This window comes from Mustelus asterias, chromosome 19 (genome assembly GCF_964213995.1).
Source record: "Mustelus asterias chromosome 19, sMusAst1.hap1.1, whole genome shotgun sequence".
In the NCBI taxonomy this organism is placed as follows: Eukaryota; Metazoa; Chordata; class Chondrichthyes; order Carcharhiniformes; family Triakidae; genus Mustelus; species Mustelus asterias.
In genome coordinates this window covers 895,114-912,613 of record NC_135819.1, presented here as the reverse complement: position 1 = coordinate 912,613, position 17,500 = coordinate 895,114, and the positions used below count along the sequence as shown (strand labels likewise).

General features: G+C 50.2%; 1 protein-coding gene across 1 annotated transcript in view; it reads right to left on the bottom strand.

The window, feature by feature from the left end:
• Nucleotides 1-2,605: 2,605 nt before the first annotated feature.
• The window catches only part of LOC144507665 (adhesion G protein-coupled receptor E5-like), a 75,517-nt gene continuing 60,622 nt past the window's right edge, over nt 2,606-17,500 (bottom strand). The window contains exons 11-16 of the mRNA XM_078234822.1: nt 14,098-14,318; nt 11,754-11,820; nt 8,586-8,677; nt 4,959-5,127; nt 4,134-4,238; nt 2,606-2,871 (exon numbers count right to left, since the gene is read on the bottom strand). Coding sequence (XP_078090948.1) covers nt 2,839-2,871; nt 4,134-4,238; nt 4,959-5,127; nt 8,586-8,677; nt 11,754-11,820; nt 14,098-14,318 — 687 coding nt within the window. The 3' untranslated portion in view covers nt 2,606-2,838. The remainder of the gene's footprint in view (nt 2,872-4,133; nt 4,239-4,958; nt 5,128-8,585; nt 8,678-11,753; nt 11,821-14,097; nt 14,319-17,500) is intronic.

Genomic DNA, 17,500 nt, shown 5'->3' with positions numbered 1-17,500 from the left:
GTGTGTGTGTGAGTGTGTGTGAGTGTGTGTGAGTGTGTGTGTGTGTGTGTGCGTAGACATCAGTGAAGGATAGGCTTCTCCAAGGATATCTTTATCCGAGGATATGTTCTCCTCCAGGTGGAATGCAAGTGTAGAATGGGATAAGGAATCTGTCCATGGCAATGGTGTACAATGGTGTACAATGGTGTACAATGGTGTACAATGGTGTACAATGGTGTACACCGAGGAGATGGCCAGGGGAAGGGAGAAATGGGAATGAGTAAAGATTAAAAATCAGAACAGCAATGTAACAAGACAGCAAAGTGATGATACTTTCCCTTGGCCAAGTTTACAATCCTCTCGAATTAGAAAGCAGCATTGTAACATGTGTCGAGGAGAATGTTTTTTACTGAGAAAATCCAGTGGCATGCGGATAATTTACAGTTTGCAATGCGCGGTTTCACATCAGTTCAGACACTCAGTGACAGCAGGGGTGGTGTTGACAGAACCTGGGACATGGAATAAGTCTCTATTCAAGTGTCCTTTCTGACTGTGAGGCTCCAGTTCACACAATGGTGAATTCTTTGATGATTTTTATGGCTGGGTTTCAGGCCTGAGTCAGACGCCTGCAGCTAAGGCCCCCATAGCTTCCCTATGGATTGGACTATTCCAATGTCCTCTTGGTTGGTCTCCCACATTCTACCCTCCATAAACCTGAGCTCATGCGAAACGCAGATGCCATGGGCGGGATTTTCCGGCTGCACTCGCCTCCATTCCGCCCCATGTGACTTAACCCGTGCTGCAGTCCTTGTTCTGTAGGTACACCCTGTGGTAAACCACTGTTAGCTTATTGCCTGTGTGTGTGTGTGTGACATGCCTGGACATGTCCCTGCCGGCCCTGCCTGGGACTCCTCCCCCCCTGGTCCAGGTATAAAGGTGACTGCTCCCCACCCCCCTGCCTCAGTCTCTGGACCAGTTCATCGGCATGGGTGTGCTCCAAGTCTTTTGCTAATAAAAGCCTATTTGTTCTTGCGTACAAACTGGTCTTTGTTTGATTGATAGTGCATCACACCCACAGTGCTGTTAGGGAGGGAGTTCCAGGATTTTGACCCAGCAACAGTGAAGGAATGGCCGATATATTTCCAAGTCAGGATGGTGAGTGGAACTTGCAGGTGGTGGTGTTCCCATGTGTCTGCTGCCCTTGTCCTTCTAGATGGAAGTGATCGTGGGTTTGGAAGGTGCTGTCTGAGGATCTTTGGTGAATTGCTGCAGTGCATCTTGTAGATCGTACACACTGCTGCTACTGAGCGTCGGTGGTGGAGGGAGTGAATGTTTATGGATGGGGTGTCAATAAAGCGGGGCTGCGTGAGAGATGTGTGCTTGAGAAACGGGGGTGTGTGTGTGTGTGAGAGAGAGAGAGAGACGGGTGTGTGTGAGACAGAGTGCGTGAGAGAGAGAGGCGGATGTGTGTGAGAGAGATTTGTGTGTGTGAGTGAGAGAGTGTGTTGTGTGAGTGTGTGTGAAAGATGTGTGTGAGAGAGAGACGGATGTGTGTGTGAGAGAGAGAGATGGGTGTGTGTGAGAGAGATGTGTGTGAGAGAGATTTGTGTGTGTGAGTGAGAGAGTGTGTTGTATGAGTGTGCATGTGTGAGAGAGATGTGTGTGAGTGAGAGACGGGTGTGTGTGAGAGAGAGAGAGATGGTTGTGTGTGTGAGAGAGAGAGAGAGAGAGAGACGGGTGTGTGTGAGAGAGAGACGGGTGTGTGTGTGAGAGAGAGATGTGTATCCTGGATGGTGTTTGAGCTTCTTGAGTGTTGTTGGAGCTGCACCCATCCAGGCAAGTAGAGAATATTCCATTCCTGGCTTGTGCCTTGTAGATGGTGGATAGGTTTTGGGGAGTCAGGAGGTGAGTTACTCACTGCAGGATTCCCAGCCTCTGACCTGCTCTTGTAGCCACTGTGTTTATATGGCTGGTCCAGATAAGTTTCTGGTCAATGGAACCCATAGCATGTTGATCATTCCAAACAAGAATTCAGGATCCAGGAGCGGGAGATACAGATCCAGGGGTCGGAGGGGGCTGGGAGGCAAAGTGTTCCTGTTGCGATGGCGGTGTGGGAAAGCGTTGGCAGTTCTTGGGGAACAGGATTTGGATTGATACTCTAGCAAATCTTATCAGGCCTTGAAGCGGGACTGAATCCCTCCTGGGCACGGCAACCGAACCAAAAATATCACTCAAGCATTGCACTACCCCAACTCCGAAAGTTATAGAAGTTCAAGTCAAGCGCAAAATGCAAGGAGCCCCCATGGCCAGTTACCAACTGACCAATGCAATCCCGGAGGTCCCTTCACATGACCTCCCCCCACCCCCACCCCCCCCCCCCCCCCCCCCCCCCCACTTTCCAGCCCACCAGTCGGCCATCTTTGTGACTCTTTTGGCCAATTGGAAAGCACAAAAGACTCAAGACCCAATCGGATTATGCTTAACTGTCAGACAAAGAGCCTTTTTACCCCACCACCCCACCTCCGCCGCCACCCCCCCCACCTCTGCCGCCACCCCCCCTCACGCCCCCTCCCCCCCCCCCCCACGCCCCACCTCCGCCCCCTCCATTTTCAATGTATCTGGTAAAGAGAAATCTACAAAGGAACTGGTAAAAAAATGAAAATCAGCGCCCCGATTATTTCCGCACATAGCAGTGTCCTGGAGTTTTATCTTTGGTTCCTGGACACTCCAGGCCAATCCTGGTGACTCTACCAGGGAGGTTAATATTTCCACACTTGGCATTGGTTGGCTGGTTTCTACGGGGTTGTGGCTCCACCTGGCGGCATGGAGAGGAATTGCAGGCTGGTCGATCAGACACTCTCACGCGCTTGACTCCGTCTCTTTCATCTGGGCCTGAGGGGTTAAATGACACAGGATCAGCGAGTGAGGAGGTGCAGTGGAACGTTAGAACGGCATTCAGGTTGGACTGAGTCCTTTTATCAGAAGCAGCGACTTGCCAAGTCTCCCAAGGCAAGAACTTCCAAACCCTGCGTCCTCTACCATCTAGAAGGACAACAGCAGCAGACACACGGGGAACGCCACCATCTGGAGGTTTCCCTTCCAAACCACACACCAGCCCTGACTTGGAAATATATCCAAATATGTTACGGGGATAGGGCCCTGGATGGGATTGTGGTCGGAGCAGACTCGATGGGCCGAATGGCCTCCTTCTGCACTGTAGGGATTCTATGATTCTACGATATTGGCTGTTCCTTCACTGTCGCTGGGTCCAAATCTTTAGGCAGCACAGTGGCCCAGTGGGTTAGCACTGCTGCCTCACGGCGCCAGGGACCCGGGTTCGATTCCCGGCTTGGGTCTCTGTCTGTGTGGAGTCTGCACGTTCTCCCCGTGTCTGCGTGGGTTTTCCTCCGGGTCCTCCCACAGTCCAAAAGATGTGCTGTTTAGGGTGCATTGGCCATGCTAAATTCTCCCTCAGTGTACCCGAACAGGCGCCGGAGTGTGGCGACTAGGGGATTTTCATAGTAACTTCATTGCAGTGTTAATGTAAGCCGACTTGTGATTAATAAATAAACTTTAAAACTATCTTGATGTATCAATAATCTCCAATCACGGCCGCGGTTCTCCCAAAAGCGCTGAATTGGCGGGAATTCTGTTCTAGATCCCGACTCTTTTGTCAGTTCAACTTCTCACCCTCTAATAAATAAACTTTAAAAACTTTAAACATATTGGCCGTTCCCTCACTGTCGCTGGGTCAAAATCCTTCACTTCCCTCCCTAACAGCACAGTGGGTGTACCTACACCACATAAACTACAGCGGCTCAAGAAGGCATCTCACCTCCACCTTTCTCAAGGGACAATTAGAGATGCCAAAAGACCTGCCATGATCCCATTGCATCCCGGAGTGGATTCAAGGGGCCGAATGGCCTCCTCCTTTTCCTATTTCTTTTGGCCTTCTGAATGGAATTGACCGAATCAGTGAGTCCAGTGAATAAATTAATAAAGCAACAACGGGGCTTTTCTGTAATTAAACCTGGATCCCAATATCCTCGGGTTGTAAGGCAAATGAGTGACATCCAGGAAGAATTTATCCGCCGATGGTCCAGTCACACACGGATTGTTTCAGTAGTGTACACGGTGAGTGTGGAGACGCTTACCCGCGTCGAGGTGGTCCGGTGTGAGGAATCAGCGAAGGTGGTATATTTCGAGATCTTCATTGCAACGCTGAACCTGGCAATGCACCTGCGATATTCATCTCGGACCTGGCAACACACACAGGAGGAAGCAGACACGGCAAATAAACTGCGGATCCATCACGGTCAACACCCACACACACCCACACACACACCCACACACACACACTCACACTCACACACACACCCAAACACACCCACACACACACACACACACTCACACTCACACACACACACTCACACACACACGCACACCCACACACACTCACACTCACACACACATGCACACGCACACCCAAACACACCCACACACACTCACTCACACAGGCACACACACACTCGCACACACACACTCGCACTCACACACTCACACACCCACACTCACACACACACACTCACGCACACACACTCACACACACACACACTCACTCACACAGGCACACACACACTCGCACACCCACACTCACACACACACACTCACGCACACACACTCACACACACACACACTCACTCACACAGGCACACACACACTCGCACACACACACTCGCATACACACTCGCACACTCACACACACACTCACGCACTTACACACACACTCGCACACTCACACACTCTCACACACACTCTCACACACACACTCGCACACTGTAACTTAATTGTGGTGTTAATGTACATATACAGACACACTCACACACACACTCAGTGCTGGAACACTCAGACTGTTGTACAAAGAGACTTTCACGATGGTGTAAATTGAGGGCTTAGACCCAGGCTACACTGACTCTTACCTGCTTGTTATTCAGACAGTGCAGGATAAAAATGAACACTCCCTGGAAACTGTTGAGTATGGTGAATATATAGGCCAGGGCAATTGTCCGCTCCTGAAAATGGAAAACCCCAAATATCCAGGAACAGCCCAGCAAAACCAACTGAGCGAACGCTGTGACAATGAAAATTCTGTACAAGGCAAACAGGAAACAGAATAAAACACACAGCCACAGAGACACAACAGACAGAGAAATGTATTTGCAAATGGTGGACTGATACTCTGATGGGAGGACACTGTAGAAACAGCTAGATGGGCGTTGGATAGGATACAGTGTGTGTGTGTGAGGGTGGGGAGTTGGATGGGGTACAGTGTGTGTGTGTGAGGGTGGGGAGTTGGATAGGGTACAGTGTGTGTGTGAGGGTGGGGAGTTGGATAGGGTACAGTGTGTGTGTGAGGGTGGGGAGTTGGATAGGATACAGTGTGTGTGTGAGGGTGGGAGTTTGATGGGGTACAGTGTGTGTGTGAGGGTGGGGAGTTGGATAGGATACAGTGTGTGTGTGAGGGTGGGGAGTTGGATGGGGTACAGTGTGTGTGTGAGGGTGGGGAGTTGGATGGGGTACAGTGTGTGTGTGAGGGTGGGGAGTTGGATGGGGTACAGTGTGTGTGTGTGAGGGTGGGGAGTTGGATAGGATACAGTGTGTGTGTGAGGGTGGGGAGTTGGATGGGGTACAGTGTGTGTGTGAGGGTGGGGAGTTGGATGGGGTACAGTGTGTGTGTGAGGGTGGGGAGTTGGATGGGGTACAGTGTGTGTGTGTGAGGGTGGGGAGTTGGATGGGGTACAGTGTGTGTGTGAGGGTGGGTGTTTGATGGGGTACAGTGTGTGTGTGAGGGTGGGTGTTTGATGGGGTACAGTGTGTGTGTGAGGGTGGGAGTTTGATGGGGTACAGTGTGTGTGTGAGGGTGGGGAGTTGGATAGGATACTGTGTGTGTGTGAGGGTGGGGAGTTGGATGGGGTACAGTGTGTGTGTGAGGGTGGGGAGTTGGATGGGGTACAGTGTGTGTGTGAGGGTGGGGAGTTGGATAGGATACAGTGTGTGTGTGAGGGTGGGGAGTTGGATGGGGTACAGTGTGTGTGTGAGGGTGGGGAGTTTGATGGGGTACAGTGTGTGTGTGAGGGTGGGGAGTTGGATAGGATACAGTGTGTGTGTGTGAGGGTGGGGAGTTGGATGGGGTACAGTGTGTGTGTGTGAGGGTGGGGAGTTGGATAGGGTACAGTGTGTGTGTGAGGGTGGGGAGTTGGATAGGGTACAGTGTGTGTGTGAGGGTGGGGAGTTGGATAGGATACAGTGTGTGTGTGAGGGTGGGAGTTTGATGGGGTACAGTGTGTGTGTGAGGGTGGGGAGTTGGATAGGATACAGTGTGTGTGTGAGGGTGGGGAGTTGGATGGGGTACAGTGTGTGTGTGAGGGTGGGGAGTTGGATGGGGTACAGTGTGTGTGTGAGGGTGGGGAGTTGGATGGGGTACAGTGTGTGTGTGTGAGGGTGGGGAGTTGGATGGGGTACAGTGTGTGTGTGAGGGTGGGTGTTTGATGGGGTACAGTGTGTGTGTGAGGGTGGGTGTTTGATGGGGTACAGTGTGTGTGTGAGGGTGGGAGTTTGATGGGGTACAGTGTGTGTGTGAGGGTGGGGAGTTGGATAGGATACTGTGTGTGTGTGAGGGTGGGGAGTTGGATGGGGTACAGTGTGTGTGTGAGGGTGGGGAGTTGGATGGGGTACAGTGTGTGTGTGTGAGGGTGGGGAGTTGGATGGGGTACAGTGTGTGTGTGAGGGTGGGAGTTTGATGGGGTACAGTGTGTGTGTGAGGGTGGGGAGTTGGATGGGGTACAGTGTGTGTGTGGGGGTGGGGAGTTGGATGGGGTACAGTGTGTGTGTGGGGGTGGGGAGTTGGATGGGGTACAGTGTGTGTGTGAGGGTGGGGAGTTGGATGGGGTACAGTGTGTGTGTGTGAGGGTGGGGAGTTGGATGGGGTACAGTGTGTGTGTGAGGGTGGGAGTTTGATGGGGTACAGTGTGTGTGTGAGGGTGGGGTGTTGGATGGGGTACAGTGTGTGTGTGTGAGGGTGGGGAGTTGGATGGGGTACAGTGTGTGTGTGTGAGGGTGGGGAGTTGGATGGGGTACAGTGTGTGTGTGAGGGTGGGAGTTGGATGGGGTACAGTGTGTGTGTGTGAGGGTGGGGAGTTGGATGGGGTACAGTGTGTGTGTGAGGGTGGGAGTTGGATGGGGTAGAGTGTGTGTGTGTGAGGGTGGGGAGTTGGATGGGGTACAGTGTGTGTGTGAGGGTGGGGAGTTGGATGGGGTACAGTGTGTGTGTGAGGGTGGGGAGTTGGATGGGGTACAGTGTGTGTGTGTGAGGGTGGGGAGTTGGATGGGATACAGTGTGTGTGTGAGGGTGGGGAGTTGGATGGGGACAGTGTGTGTGTGTGACGGTGGGGAGTTGGATGGGGACAGTGTGTGTATGGGAGGGTGGGGAGTTGGATGGGATACAGTGTGTGTGTGAGGGTGGGGAGTTGGATGGGGTACAGTGTGTGTGTGTGAGGGTGGGGAGTTGGATGGGGTACAGTGTGTGTGTGAGGGTGGGGAGTTGGATGGGGACAGTGTGTGTGTGGGGGTGGGGAGTTGGATGTGGTAGATTAGATGTATAAAGTGAAGTAACCATTTGATTAGTCTGTCAAATATCTAAACGTCACTGGGATTAAAACAACGCATTAAAATGAAATATCTTTGCAATATTGAAATGTGATGAAATATTTCTCCGCGGAGATAGAGGGCGGAGACTTACCCTCCAGCCAACCACAGGAAGCGGAGCGAGTGAGGGACGGACCATGGAAAAGGTCCTTTGACCTCGGGCAGGATTTGTGGGATGAGTGAAGTCCTAAAATCCCGCCCATCGACTGAATTTCGCAGGACCAGAAGGCAGGCATTGTTCATCCATCGCACATCTTAGTCATAGTGGCTTACAGCATGGAAACAGGCCCTTCGGCCCAACTTATCCATGCCGCCCCTTTTTTTTAACCACTAAGCTCGTCCCCAATTGCCCGCATTTGGCCCATATCCCTCTGTACCCATCGTACCCATGTAACTGTCTGAATGCTTTTTAAAAGACAAAATTGTACCCGCCTCTACTACTACCTCTGGCAGCCTGTTCCAGACACTCACCACCCTCGGTGTGAAACAATTGCCCCTCTGGACATCAATTTTGATTTTGGTCATTTCTTCATCCCCCCCCCGTTGATGGCGTACGTCGGGAAATTGCTGGGTGGCATTAATAGGGCACAGCACCCTTGAACCCTCGAAGGAACAGCTGGGTGCCATGACTGGTGGGTAGCAGTGATTCTCTGAATCTAAAATGGGCTGAATGGCCAGCGTCTTCTCTTTTAGTCCCGTCAATGTTTCACTGGCATTCCCAATGTTGACTTGGGAGCACTCGAGGCAAACAGGGCAGCCCCGTGCCCTGGAACCACATTGGAATTCCGCCGTCTTTGGACTAAATGTGGCGGGAATTGAAGTGACTGCGAATTATATCACCTAAACCCCAGGCCCACGTGATGTCTGCTGCTTACACGTACAGTAATCTCAGAATCAGATACCTCATTTTTTGCAGTATTGGTCGCTCCGGGTTAATGGTGTTAAATTTCTGAACGAGTTTCCATATCGTCAAGATGAGGAAAGCCAAGTTCACCTGAAAATTGTGAAGAGGTATTGTTAGAATAAAATATATAATAGTTATATTAATCACAATAGTCTGAGAGTGAGTGAGTGAGTGAGTGAATGAGTGAGTGAGTGAGTGAGTGAAGAGGTATTGTTAGAGCTGTGTTATATTAATCACAATAGTCTGAGAGTGAGTGAGTGAGTGAGTGAGCGAGTGTAAGTGACCAAGTGAGTGAGTGACCGAGTGACTGAGTGAGCGAGTGAGTGAGTGAGCGAGCGAGCGAGTGACCGAGTGAGTGTGAGCGAGCGAGTGAGTGAATGAGTGACCAGTTGAGTGAGTGAGTGAGTGAGTGAGCGGGTGAGGGAGTGACCAAGTGAGTGAGTGAGAGTGACCAAGTGAGTGAGTGAGTGATTGAGCGAGTGAGTGAGTGACCAAGTGAGTGAGTGAGCGAGTGAGTGAGTGAGTGAGTGAATGAGTGAGTGAGTGAGTGAGTGAATGAGTGAGTGAGTGAGTGGGTGACCGAGTGAGTGAGTGAGTGAGTGAGTGAGTGTGAGTGAGTGACCAAGTAAGTGAGTGACCGAGTGAGCAAGTGAGTGAGTGACCGAGTGAGTGAGTGAGTGAGTGAGTGAATGAGTGAGCGAGTGAGTGAGTGAGTGAGTGAATGAGTGAGTGAATGAGTGAGTGAGTGATCGAGTGAGTGAGTGACCGAGTGAGTGAGTGAGTGAGTGCGTGAGTGAGTGAGTGCGTGAGTGAGTGAGTGCGTGAGTGCGTGAGTGAGTGTGAGTGACCAAGTAAGTGAGTGACCGAGTGAGCGAGTGAGTCAGTGAGTGAGTGAGTGAGTGACCGAGTGAGTGAGTGAGTGAGTGAGTGAATGAGTGACTGAGTGAGTGACCGAGTGACCGAGTGAGTGAATGAGTGAGTGAATGAGTGAGTGAGTGACCAAGTGAGTGAGTGACCGAGTGAGTGAGTGAGTGAGTGAATGAGTGACTGAGTGAGTGACCGAGTGACCGAGTGAGTGAGTGAATGAGTGAGTGAATGAGTGAGTGAGTGACCAAGTGAGTGAGTGACCGAGTGAGTGAGTGAGTGAGTGAGTGAGCGAGCGAGCGAGCGAGTGAGTGAGTGAGTGAGTGAATGAGTGAGTGAATGAGTGAGCTAGCAGTGACACCCCCAAGGCTGGCTTTATAAATTGCAAATTACTGACGGACAGTTGGAACATGAGACAGAGGAATTTTAAAAAATATTCTTTCATTGGAAGGGGAGGTTACTGGCTAGAATTCAATAAAAAATATCTGGAATTAGGAATCTACTGATGACCATGAAACCATTGTCGATTGTCGGAAAAACCCATCTGGTTCACTAATGTCCCTAAGGGAAGGAAATCTGCCGTCCTTACCCGGTCTGGCCTACATGTCTGGCCAGGCAAGACTGTTCTCTTCCTGTTGGGGAGCACTTCAGCGGTCACGGGCATTCGGCCTCTGATATTCGGGTAAGCGTTCTCCAAGGCGGCCTTCGCGACACACGACAGCGCAGAGTCGCGGAGCAGAAACTGATAGCCAAGTTCCGCACACACGAGGACGGCCTCAACCGGGATATTGGGTTTATGTCACACTATTTCACATAAATATTTCTGCTTTTTTCCTCCTGAGTCTTTATCATGCGATCCTAGAATCAGAATTTATGTCACACTATTTGTAACTCCCACAGTTGCGTGGACCTGCAGAGTTTCACTGGCTGTCTTGTCTGGAGACAATACACATCTTTTTAGCCTGTCTTGATGCTCTCTCCACTCCCATTGTTTTGTTTCTTAAAGACTGGATTAGTTGTAAGTATTCGCATTCCAACCATTATTCATGTAAATTGAGTCTGTGTCTTTATAAGTTCTGTTTGTGAACAGAATTCCCACTCACCTGAAGAAGGGGCTCAGAGCCTCGAAAGCTTGTGTGGCTTTTGCTACCAAATAAACCTGTTGGACTTTAACCTGGTGTTGTTAAACTTCTTACTGTGTTTACCCCAGTCCAACGCCGGCATCTCCACATCATGACTACATGTGACTCCAGAGCCACAGCAATGTGGTTGACTCTCAACTGCCCTCGAAGGGTAACTAGGGATAGGCAATAAATACTGACCCAGCCAGCGATGCCCATGACCCATGAATGATTTAAATTAAATAATTGGTGCGGCACTGCTGCATTACTAACTTGATGCCTGAAGATGGCCCCAGCAAATAAGTTTCCATATCGTCAAGAAAGCCCCAACAAAGCCCCTCTTGTGGACGGGAGCCGCCACTGCAGCACCTCACTCGACTGGAGGGATCTCAGCAGAGGGGGGGGGTGAATGGGGGAGGCGGGTGGTCAGTCTGCATTTGGGCTGCGTTCTGTAAACACCACTCGAGCTATGTGTGTGTGAGTGAGAGGGGGCATGAGGGGGCCTGGGAGGCATGTAGGGGGAGAAGTTGGGAAATAATCCATCACGCAAAGGGTGGATAGCTCCCACTACGAGCAGCTCCTTGAATCATGTTAAAGCTGAGATTTACAGGGGTTTTTTGCTAGGCCGGGGAATATGGAGCCAGGGCAAGTGGATGGGATTAAGGTTCTGAACAGTCGCAATCTCACTGAGGGATGGAATGGGCTCCAGGGGCTGAATCCCTGAATCCATAGAATCCCTCCAGTGCAGAGAGAGGCCATTCGGTCCAATAAGTCTGCAACGACTCTCCAACAGAAAATCCCACCCAGGCCCTTACCTGTAGTCTCATGTATTTACCCCGCTAACCCCCCCTAAGCCACACATCTTTGGACACTAAGGGGCAATTTAACATGGCTAATCCACCTAACCTACACATCTTTGGACACTAAGGGGCAATTTAGCCCGGTCAATCCACCTAACCTGCACATCTTTGGATTGTGGGAGGAAACTGGAGCACCCGGACGAAACCCATGCAGACCCGGGGAGAACGTGCAAACTCCACACGGACAGTGGCCCAAGGCAGGAATTGGACCCGGGTCCCCGGCGCTGTGAGGCAGCAGTGCCAACCATTGTGCCACCGTGCCCCCCTATGGCCCCCTCACAGTGCAGATGTGGTTCTGGCCCGCTGACCAATGCCACTTACCAAGCAGATGACGCACAGAGGGCCCACAAAGCTCCAGCGAAAGCCCCTCTCCAGGGAGAGCCAGCAACTGTGAGAGAGCAAAACAACCTCAATTAACAGACATCGGAACACACGGCACTTCCCCCCGGATGCCTCTTTCCCTCCCTCCCTTTCCACCGTTCCTCAGATCCCAGCAACCCTCATTCAATCCTCCCGGGACTAATGTTGCCAAACTTCCAAAGATTGACCTGGATCAGTGATGGGCAACCGAGGCCAGTGAGTGACACAGTTGTTAGCACTGCTGTCTCACAGTGCCAGGGACTCAGGTTCGATTCCCAGCTTGGGTCACGTCTGTTCTCCCCGTGTCTGCGTGGGTTTCCTCCGGATGCTCTGGTTTCCTCCCATAGTCCAAATATGTGTAGGTTAGGTGGATTGGCCATGCTAAATTGCCCCTTAGTGTCCAAATATGTGTAGGTTAGGTGGATTGGCCATGCTAAATTGCCCCTTAGTGTCCAAAGATGCGCGGGTTAAGTGGATTGGCCATGCTAAATTGCCCCTTAGTGTCCAAAGATGTGCAGGTTAGGTGGATTGGCCATGCTAAATTGCCCCTTAGTGTCCAAAGATGCGCGGGTTAAGTGGATTGGCCATGCTAAATTGCCCCTTAGTGTCCAAAGATGTGCAGGTTAGGTGGATTGGCCATGCTAAATTGCCCCTTAGTGTCCAAAGATGCGCGGGTTAGGTGGATTGGCCATGCTAAATTGCCCCTTAGTGTCCAAAGATGCGCGGGTTAGGTGGATTGGCCATGCTAAATTGCCCCTTAGTGTCCAAAGATGCGCGGGTTAGGTGGATTGGCCATGCTAAATTGCCCCTTAGTGTCCAAAGATGTGTAGGTTGGGTGGATTGGCCGTGCTAAATTGTCCCAAGGCTCCGGACCCAATGCAGGAAAATGGAATCAGAATGATCGAATGATAGAATCATCAAACCCCTGCAGTGCAGAAGAGGCCATTCGGCCCATCAAGTTTGCACTGACTCTCTGACAGAGTGTATTTCCCATGGTCAATCCACTTAACCTATACATCTTTGGACTGAGGGAGGAAACCGGAGCATCTTTAGGAATCCCACGCAGACACGGGGAGAACGTGCAGACTCCACACAGACAGTGACCTGAGGCCAGATTTGAACGCATGTCCCTGGCGCTGTGAGGCAGCGGTGCTAACCACTGTGCCACCGTGCCACCCTCATAGGGTAGGTGCTTGATGGCCGGTGCAGGCACGATGGGCTGAAGAGCCTATTTCTGTAAATCTCTATGACTCTTCCATTTATTTTACTTCAGCAGCTAAATCAACAAACAACATGGCCGCCATCCCATAATGCACTGGCATGCAAAGTACAGCAAGCTAAACATGACATAACAGCACTCTCTGTTCAGGCTTGAATGGGTACAGGTTCAGAGCTCCTTAAAAGTGGAGTCACAGGTGGACAGAGTGGTGAAGAAGGCATTCAGCATGCTTGGTTTCATCGGTCAGAACATTGAATACAGGAGTTGGGACGTCTTGTTGAAGTTGTACAAGACATTGGTAAGGCCACACTTGGAATACTGTGTGCAGTTCTGGTCACCCTATTATAGAAAGGATATTATTAAACTAGAGAGAGTGCAGAAAAGATTTTCTAGGATGCTACCAGGACTTGATGGTTTGAGTTATAAGGAGAGGCTGGATAGACTGGGACTTTTTTCCCTGGAGCGTAGGAGGCTGAGGGGTGATCTTATAGAGGTCTATAAAATAATGAGGGGCATAGACAAGGTAGATAGTCAACATCTTTTCCCAAAGGTAGGGGAGTCTAAAACTAGAGGGCATAGGTTTAAGGTGAGAGGGGAGAGATACAAAAGGGTCCAGAGGGGCAATTATTTCACTCAGTGGGTGGTGAGTGTCTGGAACAAGCTGCCAGAGCTAATAGTAGAGACGGGTACAATTTTGTCTTTTAAAAAGCATTTAGACAGTTACATGGGTAAGATGGATAGAGAGGGATATGGGACAAACACAGGCAAGTGGGACTAGCTGAGTGGTAAAAAAGTGTGGACCCAGTATGGACAAGTTGGGCCGAAGGGCCTGTTTCCATGCGGTAAACCTCTATGCCTCTATGAATGATGGTAAGAGGTCTCACAACACCAGATTAAAGTCCAATGGGTTTATTTGTTGGACTCCACATCTATGAATGATGCCAGATTCCCAGGAAGCCTTGCACCCCTCAGGGTTGGAGCCCAGCAGCCCCCCGACCCCTCACTTCCCATTCCCACCTCCCCCCCCGGGGAACAAGGAAGGACAGAGAGAGAGAGGTGATGCAATTTGATGGCAGAGTCACTCACTATTCCCTGGTGCCGTATCCCGTCGGGTTGGAGGCCGCTGAGATGATGACGATTATGGCGGGAATGCCGTAGGCCACCGGGTAGGTGTACTTCCCTCGGAGGCTCTGGGACAGGAAGACTTTGACCATCATCAGGTAGAGCTGGATACCTTCCAGAAGCATCCACATGAAGCAGGTCAGGAAGAGGTAATGAAGGATCCCAGCAATGGCCCCACACACAGCCTGGAGGGAGAAACATAATCCTTGTCAAAATGTCCCAGACATTCCCAGAAGGAAAAAAAACAGTGAAATGGGAATACTGGTCTGAACTGGTCTTGTAAAATGATGTGGAGATGCCGCCGTTGGACTGGGGTAAACACAATAAGAGTTTTAACAACACCAGGTCCAACACCAACACCTGTTGGACTTTAACCTGGTGTTGTTAAAACTCTAACCCGGTTTAAATGAACCCAGGGTCCCAAAATGATGAGACCCCCCTCCTCCTTCAGGGCAATGCGTGCCGGTCAAAGAAATGGCCCAAGCTAACAACTCTTCCATCCCCCCCCCCCCTCCCCCCCGCCCTCAAACCCTGCGGCTACAGGTGGGTATCAGGTAATTCCCACTGGGGTGATCTTCACTGCAAGGTGCACATGGCATCTGGGTGAGGTCCATCTGGGCTGGGATGTGCTCTGGGAACCCAAGCTCCATTGGGCCGGAACCATCAAGCTTGCCAGGCCTCGGGCTGTCCTCTCAGAGTGGGGGTCATGAGCAACGGGAAGCAGCAGACCTGGCCTGGTGGGCTAACCCAACACACGACTAGAGGCCGCTCGGTGACAGTCCGACCCTGGTGTTGTCCCATCCGACTGTACACCAGATCCCAGTTCCTACTCTGGATACAAGGTTGTGTCAAGAGAGAGACAGAGATCCCTTGGAGGAAGAGGAAGGGCATTGACGGATGCAACATGGTGGCAGCGGATGTGGGAGAAGCGTGAGGTATTTGAAAGCCAGAAAGATGAATTGCAATATTATTTAATCGGTGAGAAACTGGGGACATAAAGTGAACAGGAAACATAGAATATGCGTGAAATTCAATGGAAAAGGCAAACAGAATGTTGGCTTTTAGCTCAATGGGGAATGTATTACACAGGGGAGGGAGTAATGCTTCATTACATGCTATGCTTTGCTCATGAGGAGGTGGTGGTCTTGTGGTAATGTCACTGGGCTAGTAATCCAGCAGTTTAGACTAATGTATGGGGCATAGGTTCGAATCCCACCACAGCAGCTGGTGGAGTTTTTAACTTCAATGAATAAATCTGGAATTATTAAGCTCATCTGATCAAGGTTAAAACCCGTCTGGCTCACTTTAGAGAAGGAAATTGGCCATCCTTACTCGGTTTGGCCTACATGTGACTCCACACCGAATAAGTTTTAAGTTTATTTTATTGGTGTCACAATTAGGCTTACATTAACATTGCAATGAAGATACTGTGAAAATCCCCTAGCCGCCACACTCCTGTTTGGGTACACTGAGGGAGAATTTAGCACGGCCAATGGACCCTAACCAGCACTTCTTTCGGACCATGGGAGGAAACCGGAGCGCCCGGGGGAAACCCACGCAGACACGGGGAGAAGGTGCAGACTCCACACAGACAGTGACCCAAGCCAGGAATCGAACCCGGGTCCCTGGCGCTGTGAGGCAGCAGTGCTAACCACTGGGCCACCAGGCAATGTTCTGATTCATGACGTTTAGATTTAAGATGCCGTCATCAGGAACCAATTGCGCCCATTAGTCTAAGGATTGCCTGTATTGGCCTTAAGGGTGCTAGCTCAGACTGGTGGCAGCTTATAAACTAGCTTCAAGGTGATTTAGACAGGTTGAGTGAATGGGTAAACACATGGTAGATGCAGTACAACGCGGTTAAATGTGAAGTTATCCACTTCGGGGTGAAAAGCACAAAGGAAGACTATTATTTACAAAGAATTTCCTTGTACACCAACCACTGAAAGCAAGCTTGCAAGTACATCAAATAATTAGGAAGACAAATTAGGAAGCGTAAAGGAGAACATGCCCCTATCTACATCAACGGGGATGAAGTAGAAAGGGTCGAGAGCTTCAGGTTTTTAGATGTCCAGATCACCAACAACTTGTCCTGGTCCCCCCATGCTGACACTATAGTTAAGAAAGCCCACCAACGCCTCTACTTTCTCAGGAGACTAAGGAAATTTGGCATGTCAGCTACGACTCTCACCAACTTTTACAGATGCACCATAGAAAGCATTCTTTCCAGATGTATCACAGCTCGGTATGGCTCCTGCTCTGCCCAAGACCGCAAGGAACTACAAAGGTCGTGAATGTAGCCCAGTCCATCACGCAAACCAGCCTCCCATCCATTGACTCTGTCTACACTTCCCGCTGCCTCGGCAAAGCAGCAGCATAATCAAGGACCCCACGTACCCCGGACATTCTCTCTTCCACCTTCTTCCATCGGGAAAAAGATACAAAAGTCTGAGGTCACGTACCAACCGACTCAAGAACAGCTTCTTCCCTGCTGCCATCAGACTTTTGAATGGACTTATCTTGCATTAAGTTGATTTTTCTCTACACCCTAGCTATGACTGTAACACTACACTCTGCACTCTCTCCTTTCCTTCTCTATGAATGGTATGCTTTGTCTGTACAGCGCACAAGAAACAATACTTTTCACTGTATCCCAATACATGTGGCAATAATAAATCGAATCAAATCAAAATCAAATGGTATGTTGGTGTTCATTGCAAGAGGATTTGACTTGAGCAGTAGGGATGTCTTACTGTAGTTATACAAAGCCTTGGTGGGACCACGCCTGGAGTATTGTGTGAAGCGTTGGTCTCCCTGCCTAAGAAAGGATATACTTCCCATAGAGAGAGTGCAGCAGTGGTTCACTAGGCTGATACCGGGGTTGGCAGGACTCTCCTATGAGGTTCGAGTAGGTCTGTATTCACTAGAGTTTAGAAGAATGCGAAGAGATCTGTTTGAAATATATAAAATTCTAACAATGATAGAGTTTGTTTCGATCTTAATAGCATCAAGGGGCAGGGGGAACAAACGGGAATATGGCATTGAGATAGAGAATCAGCTATGATCTTACCGAATAGCAGAGCAGACTTGAGGGGCCGAGTGGCCTACTCCTGCTTCTATTTCCTATGTCTTTGATTTAGATTTCGATTTATTATTGTCACATGTATTGGGATACAGTGAAAAGTATTGCTTCTTGCGCGCTATACAGACAAAACATACTGTTCATAGAGTACATAGGAGAGAAGAACAGGAGAGGGTGTAGTGTTAAAGTCATAGCTAGGGTGTAGAGAAAGATCAATTTAGTACGAGGTAGGTCCATTCAAAGGTCTGACAGCAGCAGGGAAGAAGCTATTCTTGAGTCGGTTGG